General features: G+C 50.6%; 1 protein-coding gene across 1 annotated transcript; it reads left to right on the top strand.

Annotated features, from left to right (window-relative positions):
• The first annotated feature begins 383 nt into the window (after positions 1-383).
• On the top strand, positions 384-1,393 carry LOC116781358 (olfactory receptor 14J1-like). The gene has a single exon (XM_032677043.1). It carries the CDS (start codon positions 387-389, stop codon positions 1,344-1,346), a length of 960 nt encoding a protein of 319 aa, XP_032532934.1. The 5' UTR covers positions 384-386; the 3' UTR covers positions 1,347-1,393.
• Positions 1,394-20,357: the final 18,964 nt, after the last annotated feature.

A 20,357-nucleotide genomic window follows, 5' to 3' on the forward strand; every position in this document is an offset into this window, starting at 1 on the left:
CCCCTACCAGTGCAGCCTGTGGTGCTGGGGAAGGAGCTGAGTCTCCTTAAATCAAATGCCATCATAAGGACATTTGGCTGTCTCCTTGAGGTTTCCTTCCAAGCTGTGAATTTCACTCCAGGATGGAAATCTGTCCCTTAACATCTCCTTGTTATGTGAAACCCCTATATAGAATCAGAGTCATGCTATGACAATGAAAATGCTGTTGAGTAGGGACCCAACACTGGAGCTGAAGGAAGATCTCAGAGCAAATCAAAAGTCTGTCTGTGTGTGACATGGGGAGTGTCTGTAGAATATAGCTTTGACTTTGTTTAGATAAATCCACGCTAACTGACCTCTTATTGTCTTCTTCTCCTGTGTTGGAAACAAATACACAGAGGCAGAAAATGCCCAACAGCAGCTCCATGGCCCAGTTCCTCCTCCTGGCATTGGCAGACAGGCGGGAGCTGCAGCTCCTGCACTTCTGGTTCTTCCTGGCCATCTCCCTGGCTGCCCTCCTGGCCAACGGCCTCATCCTCAGCGCCGTAGCCTGCGACCACCACCTGCACACCCCCATGGGCTTCTTCCTGCTCAACCTCTCCCTCACAGACCTGGGCTGCATCTGCACCACTGTCCCCAAAGCCATGCACAATTCCCTCTGGTGCACCATAACCATCTCCTACACAGGATGTGCTGCACAGTTCTTTTTCTTTGCCTTTTTCATCTCATCAGAGTTTTCCCTCCTCACCATCATGTGCTACGACCGCTACGTTGCCATCTGCAAACCCCTGCACTACGGGACCCTCCTGGGCAGCAGAGCTTGTGCCCACATGGCAGCAGCTGCCTGGGCCACTGGGTTCCTCAATGCTCTGCTGCACACAGCCAATACATTTTCCCTGCCCCTGTGCCAGGGCAATGCCCTGGGCCAGTTCTTCTGTGAACTCCCACACATCCTCAAGCTCTCCTGCTCACACTCAGGCTACCTCAGGGAAGTGGGGCTCATTGGGGTTAGTGCCTGTTTAGTGTTTGGTTGTTTCATTTTCATTGTTTTCTCCTATGTGCAGATCTTCAGGGCTGTGCTGAGGATCCCCTCTCAGCAGGGACGGCACAAAGCCTTTTCCACGTGCCTCCCTCACCTGGCCGTGGTCTCCCTCTTTGTCAGCACTGCAGCATTTTCCAACCTCAAGCCCCCCTCCATCTCCTCCCCATCCCTGGATCTGGCCCTGTCAGTTCTGTATTCAGTGGTTCCTCCAGCACTGAACCCCTTCATCTACAGCCTCAGGAATCAGGAGCTCAAGGATGCCCTGAGAAAAATGATGACTGGATGCTTTTCAGGAGCAATAAAGTGCCTGTGTTCTAGTATGTAGCATTCAGAACGGGACTCCTTAATGGCCCAGCCTTCCTGCTCAGGTTTCTCGTGGAGATCACTGGGTTCTTCTTGTAATAATTTTCTGTGCAATTAAATATTATTATGCATCTGCCTTTTAATTTTGTGTCTACCCACTGAATTTGACCCAGAGATGTATAAATGATGTATTGTGCTCTCTGACTATTTAAACAAAATAAAGGACCCTGCAGTGCCTTCTTTGTCCAAGAACCTTCTTCTCAGATGTTCCTAAAGGACAGCACACTGCAGGACAGCACACTGCAGGACAGGGTGTCTTTGCAAACAGAGCTGGGCTCCCTTCCAGCATCTCCAGGATGCTGTGGGATCTTCTGAGGCCACTGCATGGACTGGGTCACTTCTTCTGTCACCTTGCTCCAGGGCTGCAACTCTCCTGCAGTGTCACCAGGACACTCCTGCTCTCTGCTTTCCAGGTTCCATTCTCAGATCCACTCTTCCCCTCCTGTTCCCAGGGACATCCTGGGAGTGCTTCAGAGCTGCCATCCTGGGGCAGCTCCTGCCCAGCGTGGGCAGGCACAAGGTCTCTCCAGCTGCTCCTCTCCCCTCCCCAGTGCCACTGTTTTCTGCAGCCTCCTCCTCCTTGCCCAGCACAGCCCTCCTGGCACAGTTGGACACAGCCCTTGTTCTACCCCCTCCTCAGACACCTGCCCAACCCCCTCAGCTCCAACCTGATGGCCACAAACCTTCAGGGCAGGGAGGCACCAGGGAAAATGCTGAGGAAAACTTTCAGCTGCACTCAAATCCAATTGGAGGGGTTGGCCTCGAGGAAGAAATCCCTTCTCATTCTCCAGAACCACCAGGACAACCTGTGTTGTGTCCTGGGCACTCCTCTGAAAGTGTGGGCTATGGAAAAGGTTTTGGTGTCAGGGCTATTGGGAAGGCTGGGCAGTGTCACGGGGAGACCTCTCCCAAACCCTTGGAAAGGCCAGAGCCAGCCCAGAGCTTCCTGGGGCCTTGGCAAAGGCAGACATGGAAGCAGTCTGCAAACAGGGCAGCAAGGAGGGTTGGCAGAGTTCCAGACTGCTCAGGCTCAGCAGGGAAGGGGATAGGGCAAGTCCTGCTGCAGCCATTGCCAGGCATGGGAAGGACAAGGCAGGGATTGCAGAACCCCTGTGGGAGGGAATAGAAGAGGATGTTGTGTGCCCAGACTTTATCAAGGCCCTTGACGTGGTCTCCTGTGGTCTCCTTATGGCCAGACTGGTGAGAGCTGGACTGAAGAATTGATGGGTGGGAAGTTGCCTGAATGAAGAGTGTCCAATAAAATTCATGGTACAAAATCCTCTTGGCAGCAACTTCCTGATGAAATCCCTCAGTGACCAACCCTTGAACACCAGTGTAGAATATCTTTGTTATCTCTGTAGAATGGGACTAAATGAATTTTCAAGTCCTTTATGGATGATGCCAAAGTCAGGGAGCCCTTGAGCAACCTGTCCTGGTTTAAATAAATATATTGGGACGGGAACTCCAGTTATATGAACTCACTCTTCTTTTATTCCCCAGTAATACAGGGAGACAAAATACAAGGATAGTAGAAGTGAAAAAATAACAGTTTACTGCCAATATAGCAGCAAAAACAACAATACCAACAGAACAGTTCAAAGCAACCACAGAGAGAGAAATCACATTGTCTGTCTCCCCATCCTGAACACCCTTTTCTAAACAGATAAAAACAGGGATTGTCATCAACGAGACGAGGCTATCAAATTTAGGTTGCAAGGTAAAAAGGTATTTATTAATGCCAACAAGCAAAAACGGCCAGCCGGGCGACCGGAGGAAACCTCAGTTCCTGCTGCGTCCACGAAAAGGGGAACAGAAACAGCACCAGTTATACCCTCCGAAAACCACCTCCCCCCAAAGTCACGTCATCCCTTCATTGGTGGAGGTTTCGCGGGCTACATCCTGCTTGGTTCCCTCTTCGCGGGCAATCGTAGGGTTGGTTCCTCCTTTCGCGGGCAATTGTTGTTGCTGAGGGGTGCCCACCAATGATTTCAAAGTCCTTAGTTTCTATGGGTCCAGGGTCCTGGAATTTTCCATCAGGATGACGGTTGATCACCCGGGCTCCTCGTGGTCAGCCCCTCCATCTTGGTCCCTATTAATATGCTTAGGCAAAACCGTTTTTAGATCGTAAAGTGCTAAATCATTATTGCGTTGTGTTAGTCATCCGCAGCAAACAAAACCTTGTGGTTTAACATTGCATAACAATTAAACTTATGACCATTAACTGGGCAGTTAATACAATATAGCAACTTTTATTAACCCTCATAATTGATCAGTAAATTTCCTTGATTTTACTTATCACAGGGATCAACACATGCTTCCCTTCCCTTTTGCATCCAGGGGAATAAAGAACAAAAATAAAACCAGGGAAAAGAGGGGGCAAAGCAAAATGTGGGAAATTCTCTGGTCTGAGCTCAGTTGTGCTGCCCAAGAACACGTTGACTCCAGAGGTGTCCAAGCGGGGCAGAGCCGGCGACTCCGGTCCGTGCGGCGGCGGGGGGGAGGCAGCGGCTCTGCTTGATTCCATGGAGTTCTGGGGAGGCACAGTGGGTGCCATGAGACTCTTCAGTGTCACTAGGGTCCCTTGGTTCCATGAGATTCCACAGTGTCCCTGAATTGCTTTGGTTCCATGAGGCCCTGCAGTGTCACAATGACCCCTGATTCCATGCGGTTCTGCAGCATCAGAGTGGTCCATGGATTTCAGTAGATTCCACAGTGTCCCAGGGTTCCTTGGGTTCCCTGAGGCCCTGCAGTGTCACAGTGGCCCCTCGAGCCCATAAGGTTCCCCAGTGTCACAATGGCCCCTGAGATCCATGAGCTTCCATTATGTTCCAGGGTTCCAAGGGCCTGCACTTTCCAAATGGCTGCTTGGATCCATGAGGTTCCAAGATGTTTCAGGGTTCCTTTCTTTCCACAAGGCCTCAAGTGTTTAATAGCCCCTTCATTCCACAAGATGGGCAAGGACCTGCAGGGCCCAGAACAGGCCCAGGGGGTTGACAGAGGAATGGGAGGTGACCTGGATCTGCTCAGCTCTGCAGTGACCCCCAGGAGAAGGGCCTGGGCTCTGGGAGGGATGTCCTGTGGCACAGGGGCTCAGGATCCAAGTTAAGAAGGCCAACTGCAAGTGGGGCTGCCTTGGGGGGAGTGTGGGCACCCAGATAAGGGAGTTGTCACCTCCCTGGACTCAGCCCTGGGGTCACCACATCTGGACTGGTCTGTCTGTCTGTGAGGTTCCCCATCCTGGAGGAATGAGGAAGAAATGGAGAGGGTCTAGAGGAGATCTGACAGGATGGAGCTTTACTTGGTGCTGGAAAGAAAAAGAAACCCCTAAAGTGCAACTTGGAAGGTTCAGACTGAAGGTGGGGAAAAAGGAATGTTACTCGAAAGGGGAACCTTATGGTGCCAGAGGTCACTAAGAGGGTGATGGCCTGGCTTTGTGTTCCAGGGAACAGCCAGAGCTGGTGCAGAGACACCAGGGAGGGTCTAGAAATGCTACTGGGAGGGGGTGGGAAAGCAGGAGGGGTGTGTGCAGCCTGCAAGGCCAGAGCAGCAGCAGGGCCAGGGCAGGACAGCCTGCAGGAGAGATGGCCAAGGGCTCTGGCAGGGCTGCAAGGCCCAAAGGCACCCAGGCCTTTGTCCCCTTGCCTCTGGCAGCTGCCTCTGCCACTCAGGCCACCACAAGCAACTTGCCTGGCAGGTTCTGCACTTGGGTTCTGCCTCACCCCTCCCTCAGCAGCCTGGCAGGGGTTGCCCAGTTTTGGGCCTTTGTTGTTCCTCCCCCTCCCATCCCAGTGCCCCCCAAAGAGCCCTGAGCCAGCCGGGAGGGACAGGATCTGCTGGGCCAGGGCCTGGGGCTCAGGCCTTGGCCTTTGTGCTCCACAAAACCAAGGCAGGCTTTGCTCAGCAGTGCAGGGGCCTGCCCAGAGCCTTTGTCTGCCTGCACTCCTGGCCTCCAAGGAGCTGCTCCAAGGAGGCCCTGGGGAGGCTTTGGCAGTGCCTGCCCTCAGTGGGGCCCAGCAATGCTTCAAGGCACTTGCAGTTTGGCTTCTGACTTCTTCAGCAGCTGCTTCAATCTTCTCTCAGTACCTCAGCATCATGGGCTGGGCTGCAAACACACCGTGGGGCTCATTAAAATGCAGAAATCTCTCAGGATCTCTTTGTCTTCCTTTAATTGTCTTCAAGGCAATTTCAAAACAAGTCTTCAAAATTTGTACTTTTTTTGTTTTAATTCAAGGATGGCTATTTTTTAGTTCAGAGCAGGGGTGATAGAGGTGTTCTCCAAGTGATCTTGATGCTGACTGTCTCCTCAGGAGATCCACACTGACCCTGGATGATCAACCTTGCTCCTCACCCCCCAGCCTCACCAGTTCTGACATGGCCAATCTTGGACTGACAACTGATGTAACACCAAACACACTGTGGGATCCATTAAAATACTGAAAAACAAATTATTTTAAATTACTGAAAAACAAATTATTTCCCTATCTTGTGATTGTCTTCATATCTTAAAGTCTTCTACAGCTAATTAGAGTTGTTTTGTAGTTTAGCTAAGGAGGAAGATTTTAAAGTGGAAGTCACAAAAAATATAAATTTTTTTGATTAAAGAGAAATATTTACACAATGCCTTGAGATACAAAAGGATCAAGGCACAAAGGATTTGGATCCAAAGACAAGAGGGCAAAAGACGTTAGTAGCACTTAATCATTGACCAAGTGAAGAGTTATCAAGTGGTTCAACAGCATTTGCTACAATTTTAACAGTGACTGAATTATAGGTTCACAACAACATTCCCACCACAGTCAATTCACACCCACACCCAGGCAGAGATGTGTGCACACATCAAGAGCTGGGTGTGGAAAGGTCCCTCTCCCAAATTCTCCTGTTGTCAGGGAAAAACTCCCACAAACCCCTTTGTGTTTCCCACCAGACAAGGGTCCCAGCTGGCGGAGTGTTTGTGGAGGGGGATCAGAATTGTCCTGGGCATCAGTGCCGCTCTTTGCAGTGTTGCAAACTGGAGGGTTCCCGAGCTGGGAGAGGCTGCCAGAGGTGTCCCACTGAGAGGGAGGTGCTGGGGAGCTGCCAGGGCCTCCCTCAGCCCCGCTGGGTGTGGGCTCCCAAGGGGACTGGCTTTAGTTCTCTGCTGAATTTCCATCCTGCTGTCAGGAATGGCTGGAGTTTCCAAAGTATTTCAGAATTTTATCCAATCTGTTCCATTTGGCCTACAATTCAGGCAGGGAATGTTCCAAGGCTTTCATGGGATGACTGATTATCCTGTGTTCCCAAACTGTTCCACTCTGGATTGTTCCCACCTGTATCATCCAGGAGTACCTGGTCCAGTCCAGGGACACTTCCCCACACCCCTGGTCCAGTCCAGGGGCTCTTCATTGCTCAGCTGGTTTGGTCAAAGCTTGTCAGGAGCTCCTGTGATCATCGACCAGGTCTGAGGAGAATGGGGGGAGGATGTACCACCACAGAGGCTTCTAAGAAAGATGGGGATAAACTTTTTGTAAAAACATCTTTGAGCATTCTGCAAGGTATTTGCAGATAAAACCATTGTGCTCATAGTCTAGGATAGTCAGAGGGATACAATTTACCAAGGCCTGGAGTGGCAGAACAAGGGGTAATGTCTTTAAACTAAAATAGAGGAGCTTTATATTGGATAAAATGAAGGAATATTTACCAATGGGGCTGGCAAGAACTGCAACAGGTTCCTAGAGAAGTGAATGTCCCATCCCTGCATTTCTCTAAAGTCAGGAACTTTGAGCAGCCTCAATTAGTGAAGATGTCACTGTCCACGTTCACGAGTTTGGACCAGATGACCTTTTATCTCCCTTCCAAGCCAAACCATTCTGTGATTCTTTGAGTCAAAAGTCCAAACTCCTTCTCCGAAGAATTTCTATTCCTAGGACATGAATTACCATGTTTTTGAAGAAGCCATTCTAAGTCCGAAAGGTAAAACATTAATTCCAAGGAAGTTCCAAGGCATCAGTATGAAACTTGAAGCAAGTGGGACAATGGCAGAACCTCTCAGGGTGACCTTGCAGCTGAGGATGGGGGATTCGGCCTCAGGCTCTGAGACTCATGATGGGCAACCAGAAAGGGGATTTGAGGACTGGGCAAGACTTGTCATGGGATGTCTAGGAAAGAACCAAAGCAAGGGTAGGATCACAGTGGTTTCTGAAGGAACAAGTATGAGAAAACAGAAGGAAAAGAGGCTGAAAAAGCTGGTGATGTTAAACAGGAGGCTGGTCAAGACACATCCCTGGCTGTGCCCTGCAAGTGATCCCCACAGCCTGTCCCCTTTCCTTAAGAACTCCATTGCCAAGAAGTTTCTGTGGGGAGGGACCTCTCTGCTCCTGGCACAGATTGTGGCCCAAGTTCCAGCCACTGCAGCAGGAACCACAACTAGTCAGGTCTTGTGTTCTTTGGGGGGCCAGACTCTGCCCAGACTGGGGGGGGGGTGTGTTGGAAGCACAAAAGAGTGAAGCAAATGCAAAGCTAAACACCCAATGTAGGCTGACTTTGTCCCTAAGTGGGGGATGAGAATTGGACCCAACATGTGCAGGGACAGAGGGAGGGGTTTGTCCCCCTGGCCCTGCCCAGAAGGGACACCTTTCAGGAAGGGTTGTGGCCTTGGCTGTGCTGAGGGTTGAGCCGGGCAATGCAGCTTGGGATTGCAGGGGCACTGTCAGGGCTCTGCAGAGCTCCTGGCAGTTCATGCATTTGTCCCCAGCAATGCCAGAGAACTGCAGGGGTTGCAGTCAATCCCTTGTGCTCTTTGGGACCCCGACTGGCTCTGCTGAATGTCAGCAGGCCTGGAGTTCCCAGACTGTTCCTGCATCCAGGCTCGGGCCTGCAGTGACGTTTGTGCAGCATTCAATTGGGGCAGTGGCAGGATGGCCATGGATCCATTCCTGCAGAAACACAATGGGGCTCCATCCCAGGCAGGGATAGAATGGGCCCACACATTTTGGAAGGAGAAGAACCAGGGAGTTTTGGAATCTCATGGAACGAAAGGAACCCAGGGACATGGTGGAACCTCCTGGAATCAAGGGGACATTGTGATCCTGCAGCACCTCGTGGAACCAAAGGGAGTCTGGGATGTGGCAGGGCCTGATGGAAACAAAGGAACCTCCTGGGAACAAAGGGACCCTGGACACTGCCAAAAGTCAGGGAGACAAGGGAACCCCAGGACACTGTGGAATCTCCTGGAATCCAGGGGCCATTGGAATACACTGGGGCCTCCTGGAACCAAAGGGAACATGGGACACTGTGGAACCTCATGGAATCAAAAGGACCCCTGGACTTTGTGGAATCTCATGGAATCAAGGGTCCATTGTGACCTTGTGGAACCTCACAGAATCCAGGGGTCATTCTGATTCTGCAAGGTCTTCTGGAGTCAAAGGGACCATTGTGACACTGGGGAACCTCATGGAATCAAGAGTCCATTGTGACCCTGGGGAAAATGATGGAATCAGTGGGCCATTGTGACACTGCAGGGCCTGATGGAGCCCAAGAACGCTGGGAAACAGTGCAACCCCATGGAATCAAAGAGCCATTGTCCCACTGTGGAGCCTCAGGGAATAAGGGATCCAATCTTGGCCTCAGATTTTGTCAACAAAATAAATTTAAGGAATTACAGAAATGTGATTGAACCACTTTTGTCCCACAGGTTTTAATGATTGGTAAAATGAGAATATTTCTATAAAATGAATCATTTATTCTTACAAATGATCAGACAAAAGATCATAATCAGAATTATTTATTACACAATACAAAGGCTAAAACTACTAGTAGTACAATATAAGATAGGACAGTGCACTGTATTGAAGCAATTATTAAAACAATTATATTAAAGCTAGCCAAAGGAAATAATTATCGCCTAGAGATCTGATGTAACTCACCCAGACCAATGGTCGTGGGGAGATTTCTTTTGCTCAGCCTTGAGGAGTGTCCTTGGAGGGCATCCCCAGCCAAGGCAGGAATCTCCACACATCTACCCCAAGAAGGGCTGTGGTAGAAGAACCTGCCTGGATGAAAGGGGACTGGACTTCTCTAGTAGGAAGGGATTGACTGCTCCTCACAAATGGACAGGCCAGTGAGCAGCTTCTCTGTCCCATCCAACTTCCAAAAGCAGGCTGTGTGTTTGGAGTTGGGTGAACCAGGCTGGTTTGAGCATCATTCAACACCAAAACCATTCCCATGGTGCCAGCGGTAACTGGCAGATCTCACAGACAGCTTGCATGAGAGCTGGCACTGTTGGCATTGTCTGATGGCATTTTAGGCCTTATCAGGGTGGGCCCTCCTGCCACCCGGGTCGAGAGGTTGGCTGTGAAAGTCCATCCTGGAGATGCACAGGGAACCAAGAGTTGGGCTCCTGAGTGACATCCAACAATGGACAGGGGGATGGGACTGACCAGAGGAAAGTGTCTCAGGTAGAGCTGGACTGGAAACGCAAGGGGGAATTATTCCTGGCTCACTGGGCCCAGGACAGCTCAGGTCCTGAGGGAAGAGGTGAAACATCCAGCTGGGATAGTGATCCAGGGCTGCATTTAACCCTGGACACCAACTGCCAGGTTCTCCAGAACTGGGAAACGTGCTGCCATCAAAGAGACCAAGAGGGTAAAGCCCCTGTGGGGTGGGGGATGATGGCTGAACTAGAGATGTGGGCAGGCCTGGAGACTGACCCCAGCACACTCCCCAAACCCACCAAGGCAAGCTCTACCTGCTGACAATGGTGGACACAACCCCTGGATGGCAGGAGACACCCCCTGTGCCTCCCACCACTGCCCAGAACACCATCCTGGGCCTGGAAAAGCAAGTCCTGGGGAGACACGGCCCTCCAGAAACACTGGAGTTGGACAGCAGGAGTCTTTTCCAAAACAACCTTGTGCACACCTGGACCAGAGAGCTCGGCATGGAGTGGATGGATCATATTCCCTGTCAGGCACCAACCTCTGGGAAAGTTGAATGGTAGAGTGGACTGTTCAAAACCACCTGGAAAGCAATGGGCAGTGGGACCTTCAAACCTTGGGATGTGCATTTAGCAAAAGCCACCCAGTTAGTTAATCCTGTAAGCTCAAGAGAGAAAACTCCAGGCCAATTCAGTGTCTAAGATCAGCTCAAAAGAGTAGGTCCTTTAATCAGGCCCACAGGCCCAGGGGAACACACACGACGCGTCCTCCCAGGCAATGGTTCTACAGTTTTAGAAGATGGTCCGTCCAATGCCAGAACTCTCCACCCCCCGGTTCTGCCCAGTCCTGCCCCCGACACGCCCCTTGGGGAATTGGGTTTGGAGTCTTTGGGACCCCTTCTTCCTCATCTTTCTCTTCTTCACAGTACGTACAGTCCTTGGAGTGCCTCCAAAGTTCTGGGCTGGAAGGTTGCTTTGTCTCTTGTGGGATCTTGTTGTCCAGGCCCAGGGTGTGATGTTGTTCAATAGAGGTGTTTTTCTACAATTCTACCTTGAAAGGAATTTAGAAAGTTTGATATCAAATGGGGTCATAGGGTTGGGTCTGTGTAAACCACTGTGCTAAAGGGTGGCATATAATACAGCTACATTAACATCTACAGTTACTACACAATTACTTTTAAATTTAAAAAAAAAAATCCAGAAAGCTTTAAGGCATCACACAAACCTTGTCAGTTAACTCTACCAGTTAAACTGGCCCTGCCCAAAAAGAACCTCTCCATACCATTGAAGGGGATAAAATCCCTGTGGTCCATATGAGGAATATGTTGGGGAGGACAGTTTGGATTAGTCCTGCCTTAAGAAGGCTTGGGGGGATGGGATGGCAGGGAGGGGCTGCAGAGCTCTCAGGATCTCCTGCAGAGCAGAGCAGGGCACACCGGGAGCCTCCTTTCCCTTTTGCCAAGCACGTTCCCCCCCGACTGGGGCTGAGTCCTCTCGCAGCTCCAGCTCTGCTGAGCCCAGAGGCCCCACTGGGGCTGTGGTGCCACTGCCCAGAGCAGCCTGCCCTGGGCAAGGCTGTGGGGCCAGAGCTGCCTGAGCTGTGCTGGGGAGAGGCCCTTGGGGGTGGAGAGAGCTCAGGGCAGGTGGGAGAGCTTGGAGGGAGCTGGGCTGGGCTGGAAAGGGCAGGGCAGGGCTGGGCAGGGCCCTTCAGCTGCAGGCTCAGGGCTCCTCACAGCTTCAGCTCCACCTCCTTCATTTCCAGGGGCCCTTCTCAGGAAGCACATCCCCCCAGAACACCTCCCCCTTCCCAGCCACCGCAGGGGGTCTGGGATCTGCTCTGCAGCCCCTGCCCAGGCAGAGCTGCCCCTGGGCACTGGGCTGGGGATGGCTCTGGCAGCACTGGCCGGGAGCTGAGCTGGGCACAGGGAGGGGCTGCTGGCAGGAACAGCTCTTCACCCAGAGACAGGCAGGCAGGGAGAGGGAGCTGCTGCCACAAGGGCTGGGCAGGGGGATGGGGGCCCCTCCCTGCTGTCCCTGTGGCACAGACCCCTTCCCTGAGCAGCTCCTGCCTGGGCTCCTTTCCCAGCCGAAGCAGAGCCTGTGCCCTCAGGCCCACGGGGGCTGGGCTGTGCATTGCCCTGCAGTGTCTCTGCCATAGGATCTCTGTGCTGCACAGGATCCCCATGGAGAAAACTCCTGTACAAGTTTCGAGCTGGCTTCCCGCCAAGTCCCCCCGAAACTCGACAACAAGGACCCGCCTCCCAGAGAGGGAAAAAGGGAAAGAAAAAAAAACCAAGCAGCCAAAGCTATAGCAAAATATATATATATATATATATATGTATATACTTTACATATGAGACAGATACACAAAAGGAGAATACCACACACCGGGGGGGGGGGGGGGGGGGAAGGGGGGGGAAAGGGAGAAGGACAAAAAGGGGCAAGGACCGAACAAGTCAAACGGCCAGCCGAAGGCAAACTAGCAAAAATCTCACCACTTCCCTTCGAACAGGCAGGATGACCAGACACGGTCCTCGGCTCTCCCCTCACGCGGGCAGATAACGGCAGTCACTATAGGCCTCGGCTCCAGATAAGCCCGACCGAAACAGGGATCCACCGTTCTCGAACCTCGCCGGAGAGGAAGAGAGCGAGATCCCTCCCGCTGGCTTTATTTATACCTCAAGTTACGTAAAGGAATAGCATGGAATACTTCCGTGATCACTTTTCTAGTTCCTTCCTGGCTACAAGTTGGTCTCCAGGAAGGCCTAGAGTGAAACCACCACATTCTCCACCCCTTATTCCATACTATTTCTTTACGTAACACCTATGTTTCATGTTCGCCTACATCCCGCGCATATATAGCATAGTTGTCTCGTCGTTGGAAAATCAATGCCGATGTCAGTTCAGTCCAGATCTTTGGTCTCCTCAGTCACAATTACAGTTTCGATTTATGGCTGTTTCATCACTGGGCTGTTTCATCGCCGGATACCAGCATCAGCTTAGTTCAGGTCTCTCTCTCATCTGGTGATTGGCTTCCTGTAAAAACACAACTTAGGACCTACAATTAGTTTTTCCCCAAGGCTAAATTTCCTTGAGGCACACACTGGATGACTCCATCCTTCCTCATTAACCACCACGTATTTCCTGGCCCTTGAGCAAAGACAATCCCACGAATGGGTTTGTCTTGGCCTGAGGCAGGGGTAACCCAAACAGCTTTCCCTAGCATTCCCCTCAAATGGATCGCTGGAACTTTATCTCCATCAACAATGTGAAGGGATTCTGCCTGTGCAGGGCCAGCTCGATTGACAGAACCCCTGGTGTTAACTAGCCAGGTAGCCTTGGCTAAGTTTTTGTCCCAGTTTTTATAAGTTCCTTCTCCTAATGACTTTAGAGTGGTCTTCAATAGTCCATTATATCTCTCAACCTTCCCAGCAGCTGGTGCATGATAAGGAATGTGGTACACCCATTCGATACCATGTTCCCTCGCCCAAGTGGTGACTAATTGATTTTTGAAATGAGTCCCGTTGTCTGACTCAATACGTTCTGGGGTCCCGTGTCTCCACAGGACTTGCTTTTCAAGGCCCAGAATGGTATTCCGGGCCGTTGCGTGGGGCACCGAAAAAGTCTCTAACCATCCCGTTGTTGCTTCCACCATGGTAAGTACGTAGCACTTACCTTGGCGAGTCTGTGGCAGTTTGATATAATCAACCTGCCATGCCTCTCCATACCTATACTTATCCCATCGTCCACCATACCATAGGGGCTTCAGTCTTTTCGCCTGCTTAATAGCGGCACAAGTCTCACAATCATGGATAACTTCAGAAATGATATCCATGGTTAAATCCACCCCTCGGTCTCGTGCCCATCTGTGGGTGGCATCTCGGCCTTGATGACCGGAAGCATCATGGGCCCATCGAGCCAGAAACAGCTCTCCCTTCTGCTGCCAGTCTAGGTCTACTTGTGACACCCCCATCTGTGCAGCTCGGTCCGCTTCTCTGTTGTTATTATGTTCTTCATTAGCTCGCTTCTTGGACACATGGGCATCTACATGGTGGACTCTCACATTCAGACTCTTCGCTCTGGCAGCGATGTCCTGCCACAAGTCAGCAGCCCAAATGGGTTTTCCTCCACGCCTCCAGTTCATCTTCTTCCATCGGTCTAACCATCCCCACAGAGCATTGGCTATCATCCACGAGTCTGTGTAGAGGTAGAGTCTCGGCCATCCTTCTCGTTCAGCGATGTCCAGGGCCAATTGGACGGCTTTGAGCTCTGCAAATTGACTCGACTCGCCTTGACCCTCGGTAGCTTCTGCCACTCGTCGGGTGGGACTCCAAACGGCTGCTTTCCACTTCCGGTTCCTTCCTACAATACGGCAAGAACCATCAGTGAAAAGGGCATAACACCTTTCTTCATCTGGCAGCTGATCAAATGGCGGAGCTTCTTCAGCTCGGCTCACTGGCTCTTCTTCTTCTTCTGCCAGACTGAAGTTCCCACCTTCAGGCCAATTTGTGATAACCTCCAGAATTCCAGGGCGATTTGAGCTTCCCAATCGTACACGCTGCGTAATCAAGGCTATCCACTTGCTCCACGTAGCATCGGTGGCATGATGCGTAGGGGGCATCTTCCCTTTGAACATCCAGCTCAAGACTGGTAATCGGGGTGCCAGGAAGAGCTGTGCTTCGGTACCAATTACTTCTGAAGCTGCTCGTATACCTTCATATGCCGCTAAGATTTCCTTTTCCACAGGGGTGTAATTGGCCTCAAAACCTCTGTAGCTTCGGCTCCAGAAACCCAGTGGTCGCCCTCGCGTCTCGCCAGGCACCTTTTGCCAGAGGCTCCAGGAGGGACCTTTATCTCCAGCTGCAGAGTAGAGTACATTCTTTACATCTGGTCCCGTTCTAACTGGTCCAAGAGCCACGGCATGTGCAATTTCTTGCTTGATCTGCCTGAAAGCTTGTTGTTGCTCAGGACCCCACTGGAAATTGTTCTTTTTACGGGTCACAAAGTAAAGAGGGCTCACAATCTGACTGTATTCTGGGATATGCATCCTCCAGAAACCTATTGCTCCCAGAAAAGCTTGGGTTTCTTTCTTGTTTGTGGGGGGAGCCATTGCTACAATCTTGTTGATTATGTCTGTTGGTATCTGGCGTCGTCCATCTTGCCATTTCACCCCTAGGAATTGGATCTCTCGGGCAGGTCCCTTGACTTTGCTCTTCTTGATAGCGAAACCAGCCTCGAGGAGAATCTGGATGATCGTCTGTCCTTTTTTGAAAACTTCTTCTGCTGTATCCCCCCATACAATGATGTCATCAATGTACTGGATGTGTTCGGGAGCCTTACCCTTCTCTAGCGTGACCTGGATCAGTCCATGACAGATGGTTGGACTGTGTTTCCACCCCTGGGGCAGTCGATTCCAGGTATATTGAACACCCCTCCAGGTGAAAGCAAACTGTGGCCTGCACTCTGCCGCTAAAGGAATGGAGAAAAACGCGTTGGCTATGTCGATGGTGGCGTACCACTTTGCTGTCTTGGACTCCAACTCATATTGGAGCTCCAACATATCTGGCACGGCAGCACTCAACGGTGGCGTAACTTCATTTAAGCCACGATAGTCCACAGTCAGTCTCCACTCTCCATCGGATTTACGCACAGGCCAGATGGGGCTGTTGAAGGGTGAATGGGTTCTGCTGACCACCCCTTGGCTCTCCAACTTTCGGATCATTTTGTGGATAGGGATCACAGCATCTCGGTTTGTCCGATACTGTCGTCTGTGTACAGTTGTTGTGGCTATTGGCACTTCTTGATCTTTAACTCGCAGTAATCCTACAATGGAAGGGTCTTCTGAGAGGCCAGGAAGGGCAGACAATTGCTTGGACTCCTCTTCAATCACCGAGGCTATACCAAAAGCCCACCGGTACCCTTTCGGGTCCTTGAAGTATCCTCTTCTTAGGTAGTCCATACCAAGGATGCAAGGGGCTTCTGGCCCCGTCACAATGGGACGCTTTTCCCATTGGTCTCCCGTCAAGCTCATGTCCGCCTCTACTACTGACAATTCTTGAGACCCTCCGGTCACTCCAGAAATAGTAACAGTCTCGGTACTCTTATACTCCGAAGGCATTACAGTACACTGGGCTCCAGTATCTATCAAGGCCTGGTATCTCTGAGGATCCGATGTGCCAGGCCATCGAACCCACACAGCCCAGTAAACTCGATTATCTTCTTGGTCCCTCTCCTTCTCCTGGCAGAAGGCAGGGCCCCTCTACTGGTCTTGATCAGAGCATTCGTCGTCAGAATTTGACTTTGCCTTCTTAGACTTTTTGCCGTTGTCAAAGTGGACCTCCATCTTCTCGTGTTTCAGCGATCGCAGTTTCTCTTTTAAGAAATCTCCGTCTACTACATAGACAACTTTCTTGTCAGTCTTCTTTCGCTTCAGCTCCCTCACTCTAGCTTCAAGCTTAGAAGTGGGTTCACCATCCCACTTCTTCATGTTTTCTCCTTTACTACGAAGGTATGCCCATAGTTGGTTACGTGACCAACGCTTAGAGTTCTCTTTCCTTCGACGTGTGAATGACAGGGACCGTGAGCGAGATCGAGACCAGGATCGAGGTCTAGGCCGAGGTCGTCTTTGTCGGTCCCACCGTGATCTTCCCATTGGCCTTTCTTGGTAATCTCTATACCTTCTGTCCTCTCTGTCTCTAAGGTCGTCCTCATATCTGGAACATTCATAATCTCTCTCCATTCTTTCCCTATCGTAGGTGTGTCGGTAGAGGGGATTGAAGGAGTCTTCCATATTTTCCTCTATGGTTCTTATCCAAGCACACATAGCGTCCACGCTTGGTTCCTCCATCTTTGGATTATATACGGATATCAAGCAGGAAATATATGGTTTGGGGGCACCTTGAATTACCTTTTTCCACATTGGTTGCGTGCATGGAACATTCTCAGGAACTTGGATGTCATAATAATCTGGATCAGAATAGATGATCTCCAGCATGGCCAATTCCCGTAGGTATTGGATGCCTTCTTCTGCAGTCCTCCACCTTCTTGAAGAACTCTTCAGGGACTCCTTAAATGGGTATTTCACTCTCACCGCGTGGAGAATTCGGAGCCAAAGGCTGGACGCCATTTTCTCCCTCCCCATTTCTTGCTCTATCACAGGGTCTCGAGCAATGGATCCCAATTGTCGTGCTTCATCACCTTCAATTACATGACTATCAGCTCCCTTGTCCCAGCATCGCACCAGCCAGGTGAGGACTTCTTCACCAGGCAAGCGCATATAATCTCTCCGTAAATCTCGAAGCTCTCTTGTGGTCAGTGATTGTGTAATTTCGCTTTCTCGCATTATTTCTTGTCCATCTCTCCCACGTAGAATCTTTTCCACCTCTCTCTTTACTCTTCCACTCCTACGTGGGACTGCTCCCACTTCCTCCCTATATCTCTCATGTGGAGGTGGAGACTGGGCATACCGTGGGGATAAGCTTCTATATTGTTCACGCCGTGGAGATGGATTTCTACGCCGTTCATACTGTGGGGATGGACTCCTACGCCGTTCACGCCGCGGAGATGGACTTCTACGTCGTTCATACCATGGGGATGGACTCCTACGCCGCTCGCGCCGCGGAGATGGACTTCTGCGTCGTTCACGCCGTGGAGATGGACTTCTATGCCATTCACGCCATGGGGATGGACTCCTGTGTCGTTCGCGATACCCCGCGGGTGGAGGTAGTGAGTAATCTTCCGCGTGCTGAGATAAGGGCCTTCTCCTCCAATCATTCATACCTCCAAGAGAAGGTTGAGTCTGGAGTGGTAGGGATAATTCCGCCTCCAATTGAGGGGGATGCTTTGACTCCTTCTTTGTGTCTTTTGTAATACTGAATGTGTAGTCAGGATATAAATCATCAAGCGACAATATACCACCGACCGTTTGTACTGTTGCTTTCTTTTCTCTTGATGCTATTCTGTATTCCTTTGGGCGTGCCCCTAGTTCTTTTGGACGTGCTCCTTCCCGTGTAGCCGTTTCTTCCTCTCTGGTAGCTGCTTCTTCTCTTCTAATCGCTCCTTCCTCAGTCACAACCACTTCTTCCTCTCTCGCAGTCGCGCCTTCATCACTTGCTGCTGCTCCTTCTCCCATTGCTGCCGCTCCTTCGTTCACAACATCCTCTGTTCCTTCTTCTTCTTCTTCTTCTTCTTCTCTTTCTTCTGTGCGTTCTGGTTGCGGAGATGGGTCCGCAAGTTCCTTGATCTCCCTTACCCACGTCTTCTTCTTCTTCACAGGGGCAATGATGACCTTCCGGTTCTTAGCTTGAGTCCCGGTTCTAGTGGACTTAGTAGAGATGGTATTGACTTCAAGTTGTGTTTGGACCCCAACTTCTGTGGACCTAATAGGGACATCACTGGTTTCAAGTGGCGTGGTTTGGGTCTCTGTGTCGATCTTAACCCTCTGGAGGTGGTCTATGGCAGCTCGATAAGCATTAGCCAGGCCCCAGCACAAAGCAGAGAATTGCATATTCGGGTCTTTGTAGGAAAAACACCCTTCTGCCAAACAGTGGGCCATCTCACCAGAATCAAACATTTGTTCTGGTGTGAACTCCCAATTAATGGGGGGTGACACATGTCCTACTAATCTACCGAAATCTTCCCAAGCTCCATGCCACCCGGGGACTGGCCTGTCTGCAGCCCTTTCCAAAGTTCCAGCGAGTCCCTTTGAGGTGTGATCTTTCCTACAAGAGGGAAAGCAACGGAACCCCATTCTTCCAAGTTTAAGGAGCACTTCCAGTACCTTTATCAATGACAGTACTGTTGCAATAAGATTTATATAGTAATTAGAGCCGATTTTAACCATGGGGATCTCCTTTACCAAACCTTCGATGTCAAAATTAAAGAATGGAAGCAATTCGTTCCATCCATCCTCAAGGTCTGGACGTCTCCCTATAGAGTAGCCTAGCACAGGTGTAAAGATGGCTAGAATTATAAGACAAATTAATGAAATAGCCATTGTTTTTTGTTATTATTTCTTCCTGATCCCAAAACAAACTTTTGTTTATATAAACAAAGTTTCCTTGGCTGCTTTCCCAGACTCTGGCAGTGTTCCCAGACCTGTTCCCAAAACAATAGATTGGTTTGCAAAACAACACCGAGCTTGGCTGTCTTCCCGGAAAATGTTTATCAAAACAAGCCAAACTTAACCAAAACAACCATCCTCTGCTACCAAAAATGTTGTACAAGTTTCGAGCTGGCTTCCCGCCAAGTCCCCCCGAAACTCGACAACAAGGACCCGCCTCCCAGAGAGGGAAAAAGGGAAAGAAAAAAAAACCAAGCAGCCAAAGCTATAGCAAAATATATATATATATATATATATATATATATATATATGTATATACTTTACATATGAGACAGATACACAAAAGGAGAATACCACACACCGGGGGGGGGGGGGGAGGGAAGGGGGGGGAAAGGGAGAAGGACAAAAAGGGGCAAGGACCGAACAAGTCAAACGGCCAGCCGAAGGCAAACTAGCAAAAATCTCACCACTTCCCTTCGAACAGGCAGGATGACCAGACACGGTCCTCGGCTCTCCCCTCACGCGGGCAGATAACGGCAGTCACTATAGGCCTCGGCTCCAGATAAGCCCGACCGAAACAGGGATCCACCGTTCTCGAACCTCGCCGGAGAGGAAGAGAGCGAGATCCCTCCCGCTGGCTTTATTTATACCTCAAGTTACGTAAAGGAATAGCATGGAATACTTCCGTGATCACTTTTCTAGTTCCTTCCTGGCTACAAGTTGGTCTCCAGGAAGGCCTAGAGTGAAACCACCACAACTCCTCAGTGCTAAATCCACGCAAATGCTCTGGGCAGCTGCAAGGAGCATTTTGTGTCTCAGTCTGGGAGGGGAGAGATGAAAAGGTGAACAGTGTGTCAATCTGTTCTTTGGATATGGAGTCCTGGATCTCTGGGCAGTTTCTTTGGAGGGGAACAGTTGAGTGTGATGCTCCTCCAGCTCCAAGCTGCCAGCCCAGGGCAGCTGAGCCCAGGACTGATGGGCAGAGCAGCTCTTCTCTCTGCACTAAGGGACCGTCCCTGTGCCCCTCAGAACCCACAAGACTTATCCTGCAGTGCAATAGAAATGTCAGGGATTTCAAACCTCCACAACCACTCCTACGTGTGGCAGGTGCAAGTGGGTGAACAAATCCAAAGAATTCCCTCAGCTCAGTCCTTCATTTGGGCAAATTGCAAACAGTAAAGCTGAGAAGCTCTTGGATGTATCACGAGTACATTTAATTTGAAATCACCATGCATTCCAAGTTCCCTCTCCCAGCAGAGCAAATAGTCCTTGGGAGCCCATCCCAGAGTTCCTGCTTCCAATGGTCCCCTCAGGCAGCAAAAGGCAGAGCTCAGGGGAGGGAGCTGCAGGGAGGTCTGAGAGAGGAGAGAGAGCCTGAGAGTGGGGTGGCTGTGAGACGGGTAATGTTTGGCTGCAGAAGCCTGGTCTAACTCAGCAGGGACTTTTCCTCCTCAACAGATCAAAATACTCTGGGGAAGCAGCAAATGTCCAACAGCAGCTCC

This window comes from Chiroxiphia lanceolata (genome assembly GCF_009829145.1).
Source record: "Chiroxiphia lanceolata isolate bChiLan1 chromosome W unlocalized genomic scaffold, bChiLan1.pri scaffold_40_arrow_ctg1, whole genome shotgun sequence".
Classification (NCBI taxonomy): Eukaryota; Metazoa; Chordata; class Aves; order Passeriformes; family Pipridae; genus Chiroxiphia; species Chiroxiphia lanceolata.